General features: G+C 40.4%; 1 protein-coding gene across 1 annotated transcript in view; it reads right to left on the reverse strand.

Annotated features, from left to right (window-relative positions):
* Positions 1-2,423: 2,423 nt before the first annotated feature.
* Positions 2,424-18,193, reverse strand: part of ZCWPW2 (zinc finger CW-type and PWWP domain containing 2) — an 89,009-nt gene continuing 73,239 nt past the window's right edge. The window contains 2 exon segments of the mRNA XM_058729661.1: positions 2,424-2,828; positions 14,775-14,937. Coding sequence (XP_058585644.1) covers positions 14,776-14,937 — 162 coding nt within the window. The 3' untranslated portion in view covers positions 2,424-2,828; position 14,775.

Genomic DNA, 18,193 nt, shown 5'->3' on the forward strand with positions numbered 1-18,193 from the left:
CTTTCCATTGAAGTTAATGATTTTGGTAAATCATTATTATCATATTCAAGGGTCTCTATATTTTAAACACTTCATATTAATTAAATATGCACCAAAGAGAGATTTTTTAAAAATTTGTTTTTAATGTTTATTTATTTTTGAGAGAGAGACAGAGTGTGAGCAGGGGAGGGGCAGAGAGAGAGGGAGACAGAGAATCTGAAGCAGGCTCCAGGCTCTGAGCTGTCAGCACAGAGCCCATTGTGGGGCTCAAACCCACGAACCGTGAGATTACGATGTGAGACGAAGTTGGACTTTTAACCGAGCCACCCAGGCACCCCACAGAGAGATTTTGTTAAAAATTCCTTTGCCTATGCACAACTAGGCTAATAAAAAAATTCTGTAGCAATTTAAAGAACTCACTTTCATAACCTATGAGATACAGTAAACACATTTAGAACTGAGAAAAAATTCATTATAAATGATACTACATATGCCTGGTCCTCAAGTATTTTAAATTAATTTGCTTTGATAAAAATGTACAGCAGTAGGTTTCTGGGTAAAGTATTTATTAAGTGCATTGCCTTTTGGTTATTTGTAATATTTTGCCTCATAATTTGAATAGCCTCTTATTTAAGAAGAAAAACACGTACAATAATTTTTTTTCAGTACTAATCTTTTTTCTTTAAATAACATACTGTTATTCCTTCCCACAAACAAATCCTAGTCTTTAAATAGTTGTCCTTTCTCCTTTCTAGTTATATCTCAGTGGCAATCTCTCTATTCTCTTCCCCCAGCACGCACGCGCGCGCACACACACACACACACACACACACACACACACGTGCACATGCTCCAGTATTTCTGTCTTTGCATTTATTTCTGTGTCTCTTTCTGGCTTCCTTTCTGATTCTTTCCCTCTACCCTACTCCCTGCCTTCCCCTATGTCTCCCTCTCTATGAAATCTACTCTTCAGAATTAAAACACAAATTAAATAATTCATTACTTTGCCAAGATTATGTTTATAAAACAGAGCAAGCAAGAAAGAAAATCAGTCACCTTTGTATCAAGAGAACAGCAATTGCTGCCATAGGAGAACGTGCAGGAGCTCTTGTTTACGTGATAATTTAAAATGTTAAATGTGAGTTTAAGTTCTGCATTATGCCTCTCAGAGGGGTGTTTACCTATTAAAGATAAACTTGTTTATCTGAGGTGAAATGCAAGATTAAAAAATTCAGATGTCTATGAAATACAAACACAATTTCATTTATTTATGATCACGAACATGCTGTAATCAAAGCAGAACTCATTATTCAGTGATCATTCGATTCATTGTGACATGTGTTTCCTCCAGCAAGAGAGGGAAAGGAGGTGAAACTTGCAGCATAGAATGACAGAACATTTAGGAAACAGAGTTTTATTTGTTCTTCTGTTGGGAGAGCTAATTACTCATCGATTTGAGACCTAATGTCTTGATGAACATATATTGATTGAGCCTGATTATTTCCTGCAATGTCAGAAACACTCACACATATTTGTGTTACTACCAAAGCTATGTAATTTATTGGTGGGCACTAATGGCTTTAATGAAGTCAGAAAGCTTCAAGTGCAGAAGTAATGAAAGGAAGATTGCAATCAGTGAATTGTCTAATTCTTCATTCCGGCTACAAATATTAGCCTATTTTGACTCATTAGCTGTGTTCCTGTTTATATCATGATTCATTTACATAAAAAGGTCTGTTTAAATTACACCAGTATCTGGTGCCCTGTTCAAATTCAGAAAACCAAGGGAAAGTGGGGTCCGAGCCCCGAGACAGATTTAAATGTGTAGTTGGACTGGCGAGAAATACAACAAGCTAACTAGTGAAATCTGCAACAAATGGCGGCCTGAGCCTTGGCCGTGTTGGCCCTGTTGAATGTGCTCATTCTTCCAGTCTCATGGCCTTTGAACTGGCCATTTCCTCTGCCTGGGATGCTCCTTCACAGGTACATGCACAGTTCTCTGCTCAAATGTCTTGACAGACATTTGATATGACATTTGATATCAGACATCATGCCTTCCTGACACCCAATACCAAATATATAAAGTAGCATGCCCATCTTTTATTGTTGTTCTGAGCTTCATATCTTCACTGACCTGGTCCATATTTATATTTTCAATTATTATATGTCTTATCCACTAGCATTTACTTAGTTCTTTTTTGTTTACTGCTTTCCTAGAAGAGTGTCTGGTAGGCATTAAATATTTGTTGATTTGACTAGAAGGTAATTGTGAAGTATTAACATCATTTATTTTGGCTAATATCTCAATATCATGCAGGTCACTATGAGAAATGAAAGATATGATTCTTTTTTTAAAGATGCTTATAATCTATTTGTTGGTAAAAGCCTGTCACACATTATATTAGTTATCCGTTGCTGTGTAACAAATTACCCCAGAACATTAGTAACTTCAAACAATGAACATTTATTATCACACACAGTTTCTGTGCATCAGGAATTGAGGAGTGCTTAGCTGGGTGTTTTTGGCTCAGAGTGTCTCATGGAGTTGCAGTCAAGATACTGGCCTGGGCTGTAGTCATCTGAAGGCTTGACTGGTGCCGGAGCATCACTTCCAGAAGAGCTTAGTCAGGTGGCTGTCAAGTTAGTGCTGATGTTGGCAGAAGGCTTCAGTTCCACCACGTGGACCTCTTTTAAGGCTGCTTGAGTGTCCTCATGACGTGCGGTTGACTACTTCTGGATGAGTGATCCAAAAAGAGAATAAAGTGGAAGCCACAATGTCTTTTATGACCCAGCCTTGGAGGTCAGAGTCTGTCATGTTTGAGATATTTTGATGGTTACACAGGCGAACCCTGTTCAGTGTGGAAGGAGCCAAACAAGAGTGTGAACACCAGGTGAGAATCGTCTTAGAGACTGGCTACCACACATGAAATAAATAATGGCATATAAATGCCCATGTGTAATTAAGTGCTACATGGTAAAAACATTCAAGGTTCAATTAATTTTGAGAATCTAGACTTATATAATTAGAAAGGCTAAGTTGGATGGCAAATTTAACCCTCATTTGGGCAAGGGTGTTTAAACATTTATAAACAATATTTATTAAGGCCTTGTTTTCTGTGCTAGGACCACAGATTATGAATAAAGCCCAGACCCTGAGAAGGGAGTACTCATAGTCCATTGTGTGGAAGGTCATAATTTTGGAGCAATAATCATTTTGAATGAATTTAAATACATTTTGCAGGGCAAGAATTATCATCCAAAACCAGTTTTTCTCTGGGCACTAAAAATAAAAATTACAGGGGCGCCTGGGTGGCTCAGTCGGTTAGGCGGCTGACTTCGGCTCAGGTCATGATCTCGTGGTCCGTGAGTTCGAGCCCCGCGTCGGGCTCTGTGCTGACAGCTCAGAGCCTGGAGCCTGTTTCGGATTCTGTGTCTCCCTCTCTCTCTGACCCTCCCCCGTTCATGCTCTGTCTCTCTCTGTCTCCAAAATAAATAAACGTTAAAAAAAAATTAAAAAAAATAAATAAATAAAAATAAAAATAAAAATAAAAATTACAGATACACAAAAGCACATATGTGGATGGAAAATAAAAGTCTTCATGTTCTCATTATAAGCAATTTCAATTTAATACAAGAAAGGTGGATTTTAGGAATCATCACCTAAGTAATCTAACATCAAAAACTCATCAATCGCGATTATAATACACCAGCAGAAGCCATGTGACTACCTTAATAGAAGTATTCAGTGAAAACTGGTCTATTCTCTCAAGCACCTCTATTTCCCTACTCCTCCCGAATTGGAATGTAACTTCCTACATTTTTAATTTTATCAGCTGACCAAAACGTTTTCCAGACCAATGACTCTGCCCTAGTATTTGTCACAACAATGATTGACCAAAAGGACATCTAATGTCTAAATCAAGTGACCATTGTTTCTTTTCACATTTGCCCATTACCTGGTTTATTATTCTTATCTCAGTCACTTTTCAGCCTGAGTCTATGGCCTATGTTAATGCTAGTCTTCAGCCTTCTCTAAGGAATTAGAAAAAAAAAACCAAAAACCTACCATCTCATAGTCATTTAGTCGATGTTCTTTAAGACAGAGATTAACCCAACGCACTGTTTTAAGTAACATAAAATTCAAGTAGAAACCAAACCTCAGTCTAGCAGAGAAATAGACACACACCTCTGGTGGAAGATAATAGATGATAGCCACAAAAAGCCTTGCAACTGTGTAGACACTCTGACTTATTAATTCCTCTTCCAGAAAAGAGTTGAAAGAAAAGTAAGGTACACAAAGATAAAATGATAAGGATGTTCATGACAGAGTGGTTTATAATTTTATTATTAAAAATCTGGAGGGGCACCTGGATGGCTCAGTCAGTTAAGCGTCCGACTTTGGCTCAAGTCATGATCTTGAGGTTTGTGACTTTGAGCCCCATGTCGGGCTCTGTGCTGACTCTCAGAGCCTGGAGCCTGCTTCGGATTCTGCATCTCCCTCTCTCCCTGCACCTCCCCCACTCATGCTCATTCTCTCTCTCTCTCAAAATAATAAACATTTTAAAAAATTTTTAATTAGAAAAAAAAAGAAAAGAAAATGTGAAAACAAATTAAACATCCATCAAGAGAGTATTTTGTTGTATGGATAAAAATACAATGCAATCCTTAAAAATCATGTTGTAGAACAATATCTCATGGCATGGGACTACATTCACAATATATGGTTAAGAGAAAAAGGCTATGGAAATAACTATGTGGTTGTTGCTCCTTGTGCATTTAAGACAACATATTTATTTGGAAATCAGATTGTAAGAAATTTTTAAATGTCACCAGTGATTTATCTGTAGTTGGTGGAATTGCAGGTGATTTGGATTTTCTTATTGGAATTTTCTCTTACTCTTGTTCCTCTGCTATCTCCAGGACAACATGCCTGGGCTAGTGTGTTGCAAGACGACAGGTGGTGCATAAAGCAGAGCTGAGTTGCCCCATTTCCCCATCTAAGACTGTTAGCTGGTCCTCGATAGGTAAGTGAGCCCACCTAGTATGAGCCACAGAAGAACCACACCTGAGTAGACCCACAGCTGCCCACAGACAGAGAAGTGAGATCACCTGAAAGTAGCCAAATTGGCTGAACTTTTCAGGCTCCCAAGCTAGGAGACGTGCTTTGTTGTTTGCCATTGGCATTTTGTGGTCACCTGCTACCCTGCATCACTGTCGCGATAGATAACGGATAGAGCTAGAGCTTGTCAGCGTTTGGGGAACTGGAATCAAAAAGCAACAACCACCTGAGATTCAGTCCAAAGGTGCTTGAGTATAGAGCTTGTTAGAAAACATTTTTGAACAGGCTAGACCGGCAGAAAGTTCAACATCAATCTAAAAATAGAACTGCTGTTCTCACATGTGCGAGGCACTATGCTATGGTCTGGGTGGGTCACAAGTGGAAGGACATGTAGCCCCTACCTCCTGGAGCTCACAACCGCAATAAGCGGGAATTTCCGGACCCAGATGCCGCTCTCAGAGAGTTAGCAGCAATTGTATTAGTACACTACAGCACCAAAGAGCTTCAATTTGCTGAAGTTGGTTAAAAATGCATTAGCTCTTCTCCAACATGATTCTGAAAGCACAGTAAAATCAAAAAGTCTGTTCAGCTGCCCGATGAACTTGAAGTAATGAGGTCTATAAGCTGACTTGAACAGAAGAAAATGATATTAAGCTTTCATGGAGGACAAATGAAAGTATCTACCTGTAACCTTGCTGACAGCCAGAGACCCTTTGCCATTTAAAACTCTGCTGCTGTGGTGCATTATTCCCAGGCAGCTGAGAGTTTAATAAGACTTCGCAGAGACACCTAACCTTCCGGTCCCCGGCTGCCTGCTGGCAACCCTAAGGCACTCACTGTGGAAGCTGACAATCCGAGCTAACATCAGGGCACGGATTTCCTCAGACACAGGGGCACAGGTTGGCATAGCAATGTCTGCCTGCTGCCCCTCCGCGCATGCAAATCGCACAATGGTCTGGTTCCAAGCCGGTCATGGTGCCCAGCACCCTTGGGTGTTTGATCTTGGAGACTGTGGTGGTCACCGCTCTTCATCATTGCACTAACCTGGCTCCCCTGCTGAATGAAGAGCTGCCATTTAGTGTGATATACAAGGCTTTCCTTGAGCAAAGCCCAACCTGCCTGGTCCAGCCTTAACTCCCAATATTCTTCGTATCACACCCTCCACCCCCTGCACTCTGGTTACTCGGCTTAGGTATTTGCTGTTCCTGCTTTTCCCACCTTTGTGCTTTGTTCAGACTGTGACTTTCATCGTCTCCAGCCAGCCCACTCTTCCACCTTCCAATTCTGGCTTTGCTTCACAGGTCTCTCCCCAACTAGACTGTAAAAATAGTAGTGATACTTACATAACATGCAATGTGCCAGGAACTTTGCTAGGCACCTTGCCCATCTTAACTCATTTTATTCTGTTCAACAACTCTAGGAGATGAGTGTTATTACTATTATTATCATCACCATCATCCCAATTCTCAGATGAAGAAAGTGAGGCTAAAGCAAACTGCTCAAGGTCAGAATCAGCTCCACAGGTTTGGAGATCATGTGTGTCTTGTTCACTGTTGTATTACTAGTGCTTCGCATGAAACCTGGCCCATAGTATTGAGTGAAGGAACGAATAAAATGCCACCATGAAGCTGTGTCTGCAGTCAGAATTAATCTCCCTCTCCTCTCCTTTCACAGGTCTACTCCAGTACTTAACACGTAAGTACCTAACACATAACCTCGTAAGGTTGGACCCCCATTTCCAAATAATCTACACTTTCACACTTCTCTGTACATCCACACCCTAACCCTCCTTTGCTTGGAAGAAGTCAGGCTTTCATAGATCAGGTAGTTTCCAGCTCTGGTGTTGCCTGAGAGCAGCTGCTGCTGAGAGATGAAATTAGGAGTCCATAGGGGAGGTGGAAGAAAGACCGTCGGCGGTAGTTGGAGGCTGTGTGGCCAGTCCTCTACCCTGAAGAAGCACAAGGCTGCTCCCCTCTGCAGTGAAAGGGCTCCAAGAGCTTGCTGGCGCATTTAGAACTCCTATCCAAGAGGAGTGTCCCTTGCCAACCTCCCCTTCTGTGCCTCCCACACTTTGGCTTCATCACCGTAGCAGGGGAAGTTATGGAGGTCACGGAGGAACAGGGGGCGGTGGATTGCAGCCAGGAGACTCAACAGGAAGTGGAGAGCATAAATGATGGTGATCCCATAGAGGACCTGGGGTCTGATCCAATTGTATTGGTAAAAGCACTGAGTCCCCTTAGGTCAAGACCTTATGGGGTTTAAAGATCAGGTGTCATTGTCATTGGCCCTCTCCGCAATTCAAGAGGAACCAAAGCAGGGCTTGAGTGGGGAGCCCTAGTTCTGGCTTAACTCCCTCCATGAATAGCTGTTGGCAGCTGAGGGCTAAAGCTGTCTGTAGACGTCAGACTCCGTAGGGTGGTTTCTCACTTCTGGCAGGGGGCACCTGAGACTGAAGGAATCGTATTAAAGGATTTTGTAATTATTGACTCTCAGCTATCTAGAAAGAGAACTCCCTTCTGCTTTTAGACATTCCATCTTCAAATGCATTTTCTGCTTTGTGGACCACCTATATTTATTTACATTCTTCCATCACTAGATTGTAGGCTCCAGAAGAGAGGAGCATGACCATATTCATATTTCTCTTCTGCCTGCTCCTTTCCCTCTGCAAACTGCAAGAGGCTTGTTGTACAAAATTTTAAATCTATGTAATTTAATTGTATGTCATAATAAGCAAGTGTCATTGCCAAAACAGACTAACTCTGGCCATATATTTTGGTGAGCTTTCTGGCTTTCAAAAGGTCTTTGGAGCCAGGGCCTAAATTCCAACTTGCTGGAGGAGGGCATGCTGAAATACAACCCGTGCTCCCTGTGAAAGGCATCCATACGTTTATTGGAAAGCATCTAAAATGCCACAGAATCTGCCACTACTCATCAATACTGAGACTCCCCCCACCCCTTTTCTTTTTTAACGGAATGAAGAAAACAAGGTGATTTAAAGCCATGGCTAAAATTCAACAGTGAGGGGTGCCTGGGTGGCTCAGTCGATTAAGGGTCCGACTTCAGCTCAGGTCATGATCTTGCTCTGAGTTCGTGAGTTCAAGCCCTGTGTTGGGCTCTGTGCTGACAGCTCAGAGCCTGGAGCCTGCTTCGGATTCTGTGTCTCCCTCACTCTCTGCCCCTCCCCTGCTCACACTCTGTCTCTCTCTCCTTCAAAAATAAATAAACATTAAAAAAAGTTAAATTTAACAGTGAGATAGATGTCCCTTAAAAGACAGACATTGCTGTTAACACACCCATCAGAGAGAGGGTCACATGCCGCCAGTGGTGGTTTCCAAAACTTAATTTTAAAAAAGAGAAAAAAAAATTCTGATATTGATGACGGTAGATGGAGATATACAAGAGTAAGACAAGTGATCATTTCGAATGCATAATTACATTTTATCTCAGTAATAATTAATTGCAGTGTACTTAAGCACATACTCAGTTTCCTTCAAAAAGAATATATAGAAGATAAAGTTGATTTACAGAGCATTTTCACATAAAATATCTCATTTATTCCTCACAACAATGCTTTTGTTTAGATAGTTCCATCCTCATTAAACAATATAGACAGTTATAAAGGGAATGGGATCTGAACAAACAGAAATGTACTCAAATTCTGGCCTTTCCATTTATTGGTCATGTGACTTAGGCAAGTTGGTAAAATCTGAACCCAAAACTAGATTTAGCAACTTAAAATCCTTTGATACAATACCAAAAGGGTAAGGAAGACTTGGAAGACTTGAGGAACAGAAAGGGGATAGAAATATATGCACACTTTTTTTTTTCTTTTTTGGCCAAATGAGACATTTCACCATTATGGGCCTATCTACCTTTTGTAATTATTATAGAGTCTAAAAATACTTAAAAAAGAAGTGACCCACGCTTATGAACCCTTAGTGATATTTTGGTGGTGCTGGTATCCTATTAACTTATAATATCTCTATATATGCTGCCTCCGTGATAAAGCAACCTGAGGCTGGGCGGGGAATGGGCTAAGCCCCATCAGTTGAAGAGCCCATGTGGGCCTGATCCAAAAAAAAAAAGCTGGAAGGGTCACTGGGCAGGCGTTGGGCTAGCACGCTGGGTCCAACCCAGGAGACAGGGCTATTTTGATAGAAGCTCCACCCTAAGGAGAAAACAACCCATGGGTCAGATACAGCTGGAAAGCTGCCACCACACCCGACCTGTGAAACTGTTGCTGGAACCAAGAAATCAAGTGTATCAGTTAACTACTGCCACAAAAATGCTGTGTAACAAACAACCCCAAAACTCAGTAGCTAAAAACAATAATACTGTATTCTATTCTGGACCTGCAGATCACCTGGGGCAGTTCTGCTTCATTCTGCAAGTCTCTGGGTCTAGGTCTTCTCCCGGGACTTTCATCCTCCCTGAATTAGAGGGCTTGTCGCAGCATGTTCTTTTCAAGACAATGGCAGAGGTACAAGAGGTAAAGAAGAAACACCAAAAGCCTCTTAAGGCCTTGACTATGAATTGGCCCCATCACTTCAGCTCTGTTTCATTGATCAAAGCAGGAGGCCAAGTGCAAAGTCACAAGGCCCGGTAGTAGTACACTCTGTCTGTGATAGATCCATGATAATTATACAATGCAGGGAGATACAAAGAACTTGGATCAGGAACTCAATCAATGACTGTCCACCTGCTTGGCTACATTATTCACATCTCTCCAATATGAAAACAGCCCATCCCCATCAAAGGACACCACAAGTCTCACCCAATCATGTATCAGGCTCAACATTTAGGACTTCATGATTTACATCTGGTCCAGATATGAATTGGACCTATAAACTGAGAAGACAAATCACAGGCCCCATCCCCTTTCCACACCCACACAATATGCATTGGTATAACAGAGACAGGAAAATCACAGTAAACACCTCATTCAAAATGAAGAAACTTGTTCCTTAGTGATTCTGAAATCCTTCTAGGCAAATTAGCCAAGTTTCCCTGCCAAACGAGTAGGATGTTTCTTCATCAGACCTTGGTCCTGCTCCCAGGGGAAGGGAAGGTGAGCTGGGGGTGGGGTGGAGTCTGGTAGTGTAGGAGGAAGATCTTTGCTCCATTGTTCTCTACAGCTCCTAGCTCTGTTCTCTGAGACCTCCTTTTCCACCATCTTCCTCATTTGCTTCTGAAGAGGACACTGAGACTTCTACTTCTTTTGGGTGGCTAAGTTTTCCTAGCCTATTTCCTACATAGAAAACTGGGGGCTCAGGGGTCTTTTTTCCCCCTCTCAAACAGTTTCAGTCTCATTTAGTTCAGGCTATTAGTACTTAAGGTGGTGTCAGTTTTTCTACAACTTAGTGGGTTTTCTATGTATTTGATTCTAGTCCATTCTATGTGTCAAAACCACAGTTATTTTCAAGACAGGCTTTTCTCTCCAGATTTAATTACTAGCACTTTGGGCATGTCAGGTGGCTGCACTACTATACCTTTAAGCTTTGCAGGAGGTTTAAAAGTCATTTTGTAATAGTTTGTAATGTTATTAGCCACACCCCTGATTGGGTCCTTACCCTGAGGCCATGTTTTCCTGCAAGCCCCCTAGATTTGGTCTTTGTCTCTCTTGCTGTGATTCAACAACCAACCCCTGGACTTGATCACTGTCCCCAGGCTACATTTTAATTTGAGAATCTTTTTCTGGTTGGAGAGGCTGAAGATTAAAAAGTTTTATTTTTTAACCCAGCAATTTCTGGGCTGCTTGCAAACTGTGTTTTATCTTGTTTGGTTCTGAGCATATCTCCTTTCTCATAGTATTTTCCTATATGCATTTAAAAGAAAACAACTCATTCTTTCAGAATTTTTCTTGGAAACAAGTTTCTCCTCTCTCCCCTACCCTTTCATTTGCTGCTCACTACTCTGCATGCCTATACCATGCAACCACTCAGTGGGTGGGAAAATCCTAATATTTAGATTTGCGTACATAGAATATCCCACTTGGACCTTAACGTCAAATTTGTCTTTACTAAACAACTCTTTCAGAATTCTACTAAGTGACAGCAAGAGTTGGCTCAGCCCTAAAAAAGAACTCAGAATTTTTTAATTGCACTATGTTTAGACCTCTTCTTGGAACCATACAGAGGAAGAAATAATAGAGCAGGATTTGGATATTTCTATTTTGGATTTTCAAAATCTTACGTTTGTCCCTTGGAATGTCCACAGATGCAAATTCTACTGGTCTGGAAGTATCTGGAACAGAACTATACCAATTCTTAACCCCAATAAGTGGTGGTTATGGAATGCCAGCTACTTGGTAGAGGCATTAGGTTATAGAATGGTTTCGTTCCATGAAAAGCAATACACAGTTCACTTCAGTTTTCATGAATAAAAGTTTCCTCCAAAAAGAGCTAACTGCCAATTTTTTACACAAAGCCTCTAGATAGTTTATGATAGTGCTTAGGTCTGTTAGTGAACATATTAACTATCTGTGACTCATCACCCTCCACTGCAGAGCCAGGAAATTCAAGGCTGTAGACACTACAGACTTTTGCAAGTGCAAGGGTGCACTCCTCTCTTTATCCCACTGGTGGCAACAAGTCAAAATACTCAGCCTGTCTCCACTAAAGATAGAGCTAAGCTTCTTACCACTGGAAATACCTGCATAAATTCAGCTTCTGCATGAGGCAAATGGACCAGGACTTCCTAGAATATAGGGCAACAGAGTTGGCTTTGGTGCTTAACTTTCCACAGTCTGTAGATCTAAGTGGGGACTCAGCTTCTGGTGGACCCAGCCCTTCCATAGGTTCATGGAGGCTACAGACTAGCTGGTCAATTCATTGCAAAGAGGATTAGTCAGCCACTCCTCAAACTAGACAAAGAGGAGGTCTTATTCCAACCCAAAGGCTCAGGCAGAAGGTCCTAACATACTGCTTTATAGCTCCCATATCAAACTTGGTATAACTAGTGTGCTTAGAATTTAATCTCCCTTGATGAGCAGATACAATTTCCTTATAATGTCCTCCTCTGGGCCTAGCAGGAGGCCCTAGCTATAGAGGCAGGGTACTGTCCACCTCCAGGCCTGCCCTGGGAATCAGCATAGTCAGAGAAGTCTTTGGCCCCAGTCCCCCAGAAGCAGGTGTATCACCTCAGGTTCTGCTGAAAGCAGCACATTTAGGCTTTAGGCCTAGGATAACCAGGCAGAGGCAGTCAGAAGAGAAATGCTTTTGAGACAACAATCATGGTCATGACTTGCATAGTTTTCTGTGTGTTAAGATTGCTCTATGCATTTTATGTCTATTCATACATTTCCTTTCAAAGCAACTTCTACTCTATAGATGGAAAAAAGCCCTGGCTCAGAGAAGTTAAGTAACTTGCCTCAGGTCTCCCAATGAGTCGGCGGCGGCACCAGGACGTGAAGGCAGGCATCGCGTTTCCATAGTCCCACTGCTATGCCCTGGTGTATGTTGAGCGGCCTGCCCTGAACATGGGGTCTTTACCAGCAGGTAGGGTTTGCCAGCCAGGCAGGATTCTCAGCCTTGAGGACAGAGATGTTAGTTGACTGCTCCTTCATCCGTTTTCCTGAGCACATTCTATCTGGAAATTTGAAAGGCTATATTCTCACATGGACAGAGGCTCCCCTCTGTCCTCTTCTTGGAAAAGGCCTTTTCCCTAAGAGCCTCTTCTTGGAAGGAGATTGAAGTTTCCTCTGCAGACAGAGCCAACCCAAATGTTTGTCCTCAGGACCAATTTGAACTGCCCAAGTGCACAAAGACTTCAGTGGAAATTCCGGACTTCTGCAGCTTAGAACATGGCAGAGATGAATTCAGTCTGGAAATTTCAGTGTCTTACCCATGGACTCTAACTTGGAAGAGCACTGGCTATTCCACCAACAGGAATTAGCTGCAAGTGATCTAATTAGTCTACCACCTGGGGGCTTAGATCAAACACTCGAATTGTGGGTCAAGTCTTTCAAATACAATTGTAGTCATTTTATTGTTGATTCTAAGAAGTAACAGGAAAATGGGATCGATTACTTCTTGAGACATTTTGTAGGCTGTGAATATAACATCATAGCGGCGAGAGAAAGAGGCGAAGTTTTTCTGAAAGGCTATGGAGTAAATTCTGTTAGAAGAAAAAGAGGAAGCCTTAGTTTCCACTGTTTGATACCATTTAGAAGTAAATATGATGCAGTGAGAGAGTAGTCATAGTCACTCTGGCTCATGGCGTGGTTCTGAAAGGCAGGCTCTGTCAAAGCACGAAGAGTTTCGAACCTTTGCTGAACTCACACAGTTTGGCCCCAAACGTGGTATCTGCCCCACGCTTCTAATCTGCACCTATTCTGACCTTCAGTGAACAGCACTGTGAATACAAGAACCCTGAAGTCGACCCCACCTCCCCCCTACTGTCGCATGCCTATTTCCATTCTCAAAATCCTAATAATCCACTCATTGATGTTAATGCAGCTGGAAACCGTTCTGCTCTCTCCATATAGCGCCACCATACTCAGGTTCTCCTAGTCCTGCAACTGGATTTCCCAAGCAGCCTCCTACCAAGGAGCCCCGTCTCCAGTGCTCTCTTGCTCACTCCATTCTCTGTGTTGCTGCTGGTGTGATCTTTCTGAAATGTAAAAGGGACTCCACGGTCTGAAACTCTTCACTTGGCCCCTACAGGTACAAGTCCCTCAGCCTGTGTGCACAGTGCTACGCATCTGCTGTGGCTACCTTCACACCAGCATGTGGTTACTCCAGCTAATTCAACTAGCAATAGGTCCAAGATGCTGAATTGCTTTCTCTTCTCTCCTCAAGCTTTTGTTTTCGGTTTCGATGTGCTTGGAATGCCCTTTCCCTGATCCCATACTCCCCCAAGAGAGACATGGAGAGCGAGCGAGAGTGGGTACTAGAGATGGATGTGCGTTAGAACACTTATGTGGAAGGACACCCACTGAAACTGCTCATGGGAATCCCTATGGAATGGGGTTTCAGGGAGGCGTTAAGGGAGTGCTATTGTAGGATGCACTTTTTGCTTTCCTATAACGCTGAGAATTTTTTTGTTGTGAGTATGCCTAACTTAATCTTGTATTTTTCACCATGGTTTCCATCCTCACCTTCAGAGATACTGATTTAACAGGGAAGCATCCAGGATTCTGATCTTCCACAGCCTCCCACCTCCACTCAATCAGGTTTTGGAATCATGGTTGAAATGATTATTTCCAGTATAAGGCAACTGGCACCTTTGAGAAGAACCCCAACTCTAATACACAATAATTTTTTTTTATTATTTCCTTTTATTTTATAGTAGCTTAATTCCACTACCAACACACATACTCAATCTCTACTACGCTTGAATTATATGGAAGAATTATAATAGCCTTGACAGCCATCTAAATAGCCACATTTGAATAAAGGGCCTAAATAATCATTGTAAAGCACGTGTTTGCACAGTAAGTTTCATAAACCATTTTAAAATTAAGGCAAACAAGAAAAAAAAATCTACAAATACAAATATCAGGGTTTCTTAAATGCTAAATTGTTTTTTTAAATCCTAAATCTTAACACTAACTTGAAGACCATTTGATTGGCTCTCAAAACAATGGATATTCTAAAAGCATAAAACAGGAAGTTGTTACAAATAGCAGCTTTGGTATAACATATACCTATCTCCCTACATGTTTTCAAGTTTTTGACTTTGGAAAAATATAAACACGTAACTTTTTATAATTAACTTTTGAAAATATCAATAATACCTTAAAATTCAGACATTAGAGCATCTATTTCTTTAAACTTGTTAGTTATATTGTCAATACATTCTCCAGCTTTTAATTTTATCCCATCAATTACAAGACAGTCTTCTTCATAGTGGTTTTCAAATGGACCGCCTGCAGGAACTTCAGGGCTGCATTCAGATAACTGTAAAAATAACCATACAATTCATCAGAACGATATCAAATTTACTGGAATACCGGCTTAATTATTTGAACCAAATGTAAAGTAGTCAGTAACTCCACAAGCCACAGCAGTTACCCAAAGTGTTCTGTTATGCTGGTGGTCAAATAATGATCCCCATGTAGAGTATAATGTACAAGAAATGTGTTCATATAAGAATAACTTATTATTCAGGTCGTATTTCTTTCCCCCAACATTATACATTTTTAGGTTTAATATTACGTGTTGGAAAAACATGATCAGTTTCATTCTATGACTTTTCTATATTTATTTATTTTTATAATTATTATTATAGGGAATACAGCTTAAAACTGTTTGAGTCACACCTTCTATGCCTATCTTCTCATAAGCCTCTGCATGACTTACAAATAGCGATAGCTTGATCTAGCTCGGTGGGAAGAGACACAAGTAAAAACAGTGCAGATATACATAAACACATACAAGATTTATAACTTCAAGATTCATTAAAGGTAGAGATAACTTCCATGAAATTAAGAAAAAAAAATACATGTAATTTATACAAGTATTTTCATGTAACATCAAAAACTGTACCTTTTAATACAAATAATTATTCAGCAAACTGTTTTATTTGTATATGGCTTATCTAATTTGTGAATTATTCTGGAAGATTTTATAAAAATCTGATATTAATTTCCTCTTCTTGCTTACAAAGTTGGGGCATGAAAACCAGTGTTAATATGCTAAGGAAGAGCATAATTAGGAAGGTGACTCTACTGAGGAAAATATTCTCATAAAACATTTCAATGACAAATAGAAACAAATTTTGATTATCCATGTGTGTATGCTTTCTTTTTTATGTTGTCACTCTCGCTCATTGGTATAAATGCTTGAGAGTTATCAACCTCAAACCTGATACATGAAATGAAGAATGAAAACACCATCAAATTTACAACTTTGAAAATAGCTTAACCAAATCTGCTCAGAGAATAAACATGCTTTAGCACCTTAAAATTATCAGGTGGCTCTTTTTGGTGTGTTAGCTTATAAGAGGCCACTTTCTCCTACAAATAAAACGCAGCTCCAGCTTTAAGCAGTGTTAACTTTGGAAGCCATATTAATTTTCCCTATTAACTTGAATGAATGAATGAATGAATGAATGAAAGAAAGAAAGAAAGAAGAAAGAAAGAAAGAAAAAGAAAGAAAGAAAGAAAGAAAGAAAGAAAGAAAGAAAGAAAGAAAGAAAGAAAGAAAGAAAAAAAGAAACCCTTGTGGTGATCATTTCTTTTCTTTTAAACTGAAAATTGTCCCAGCTTTGATAGTTGGTTTCATTGCTATTCTTCTCATTTAAAAGTGAACAAGGCCCTAAATATACAGAACCTGGTGTGAATGCCAGACTTACAAAGCTCAGTGTGGAGAATGGCTTATGAACCAGTCTGCAGGAGGCACTCACCTGCCTGCCAGCAAGTTAAGATGGTTAATTTTTACAATTCTTAAGTGGCTTTTGAAAGCATAAAATATTACAAGAATCTAAAACAAAAAGCAAGCTCCTGCCTGGTGATATATTAAAACTATGTATTTTACCTTAAGGAATAAAAATCCAAAGTAATTTTCTGTTCTATCAAGTTACTAGTTATAATGGTAAAATAGAAGCCAATTCTGTGGCTGTAAAAGCTCCAGGACATCTCTATAAAAAATCAACCTGGCTGTATTTTTGAGAAGAGAAACTGCAAACACTGAAAACACGTTGCACAAAACCATATGGTGCTCAAACAAAGCACACATTTGCTGGAAAAGACTAATTGTATATTAATTATATGTCTATAACATATATGTTGCTAATCTACAGATCCTGTTTGACAAAAGGTAAGATCTATAGAAAGAAAAAAAATTGTTTTTTTCAAAAAGGAACTCTAATTGGAAAAATGCCATTCACAACGGTACAAATTCAGGCACAAGTTGATATGGCTGGTGCTACTTAAGAAAACTATGGTTTTCAATGTGGTAAGAGTTTTTAGCATTAATTTTATTTCCTTTTGGTGTATTGCTCTCTTTAACTGTAAATCTTGTATATTTTGATTTCCAACTCAGTAAAGGAGGTGTTTACGAATCATCTTTATTCTTGTTGAAGTTCTGAATGAAATCATGCAATTGGGCAGTCTGCCAAAGTGGGTAAACAACCTTGTCCACGTATAAATCTACCTTTTCCAGCATCTGAGAAGAGACAGACTCGGGAATGGGCAGTTGCTCAACAGGAGAATGTGGGAAAAGAGAGGAAGTAAGGAAGTCTCAGCACTTACTCTCTCCAGGGACTGCCATTGCCAATTCTCATCTGTAATAACAGCTAACCTTGGGTGTCAGTTACTATGCAAAGTACTTTTCCCAGTTTGCCTTATTTAACCCACAAAGAAATCCTCTTGGGCAAGTGATAAGCAACTGTGCCAAATCACACAAGTCCTCCCTGGCAGGACTGGGGTTAGGACATTGGTATTATATTCCAGAGTAAGAACTCCCAACTGTTGTGTTCTCTGGACTCCAGGCACAGCATATATCTAAATGAATGAATGAGAGAATGAATGAAACCTTACGGATACATGACTTCTTGCTGCCATTTTTCTTCCTATCTGGAAAACAGCTGTACTGCCTTGAAGAAGTGTCTGCCTTATGACTTATTTTTCTCATACCTACCACACTGCTGCTCTGTATTAATGACCTAGGCTTGTACCCTCATTTTATTTGCACAAACATGGAGCTGATTTGCTGGGAAGTTTGATAATTTATGTTATCACACATAAGAACTGAATAAAGTAAGCATGCATGGCCTTTCTCAGTCCAACATAGCTAGCCAAAGGGAAAAAAAAAAAAAGACAAATCTAGTTATGAATGGTGAAAAGTATTCCAACGAAAAATTCTACCTCCAGTGTGTTAATAATGAGGTCTGTCCCTACAGAAGTTGTCTCTGTGCATGAACCAGGCAGGGCAGATTTCCTAGCAAGCTGCTCTTATCCAGCCTCCTCTCCTGACTGTGAAATTGGCAGCGGTAGGCAGTTCTCTCTACGGTGGCACCCGACCGACTACTGTGAGCTCCTTCCACTCTTTCTTCATCCCAACCTCAAAGATCCAAAAAACAAAGGGCTCCTCCACACTCACAGATTTTTTTTTTCAAAAACTGATAGTTGTATTCTGACCTTTCAACAGGTTACTAGTTTATTCACTTCAGGATAATCAAGGGCTCAAATTTCAGAAGGGAAAAATGTTTTTC

Source organism: Neofelis nebulosa, chromosome 5, assembly GCF_028018385.1.
Source record: "Neofelis nebulosa isolate mNeoNeb1 chromosome 5, mNeoNeb1.pri, whole genome shotgun sequence".
Classification (NCBI taxonomy): domain Eukaryota; kingdom Metazoa; phylum Chordata; class Mammalia; order Carnivora; family Felidae; genus Neofelis; species Neofelis nebulosa.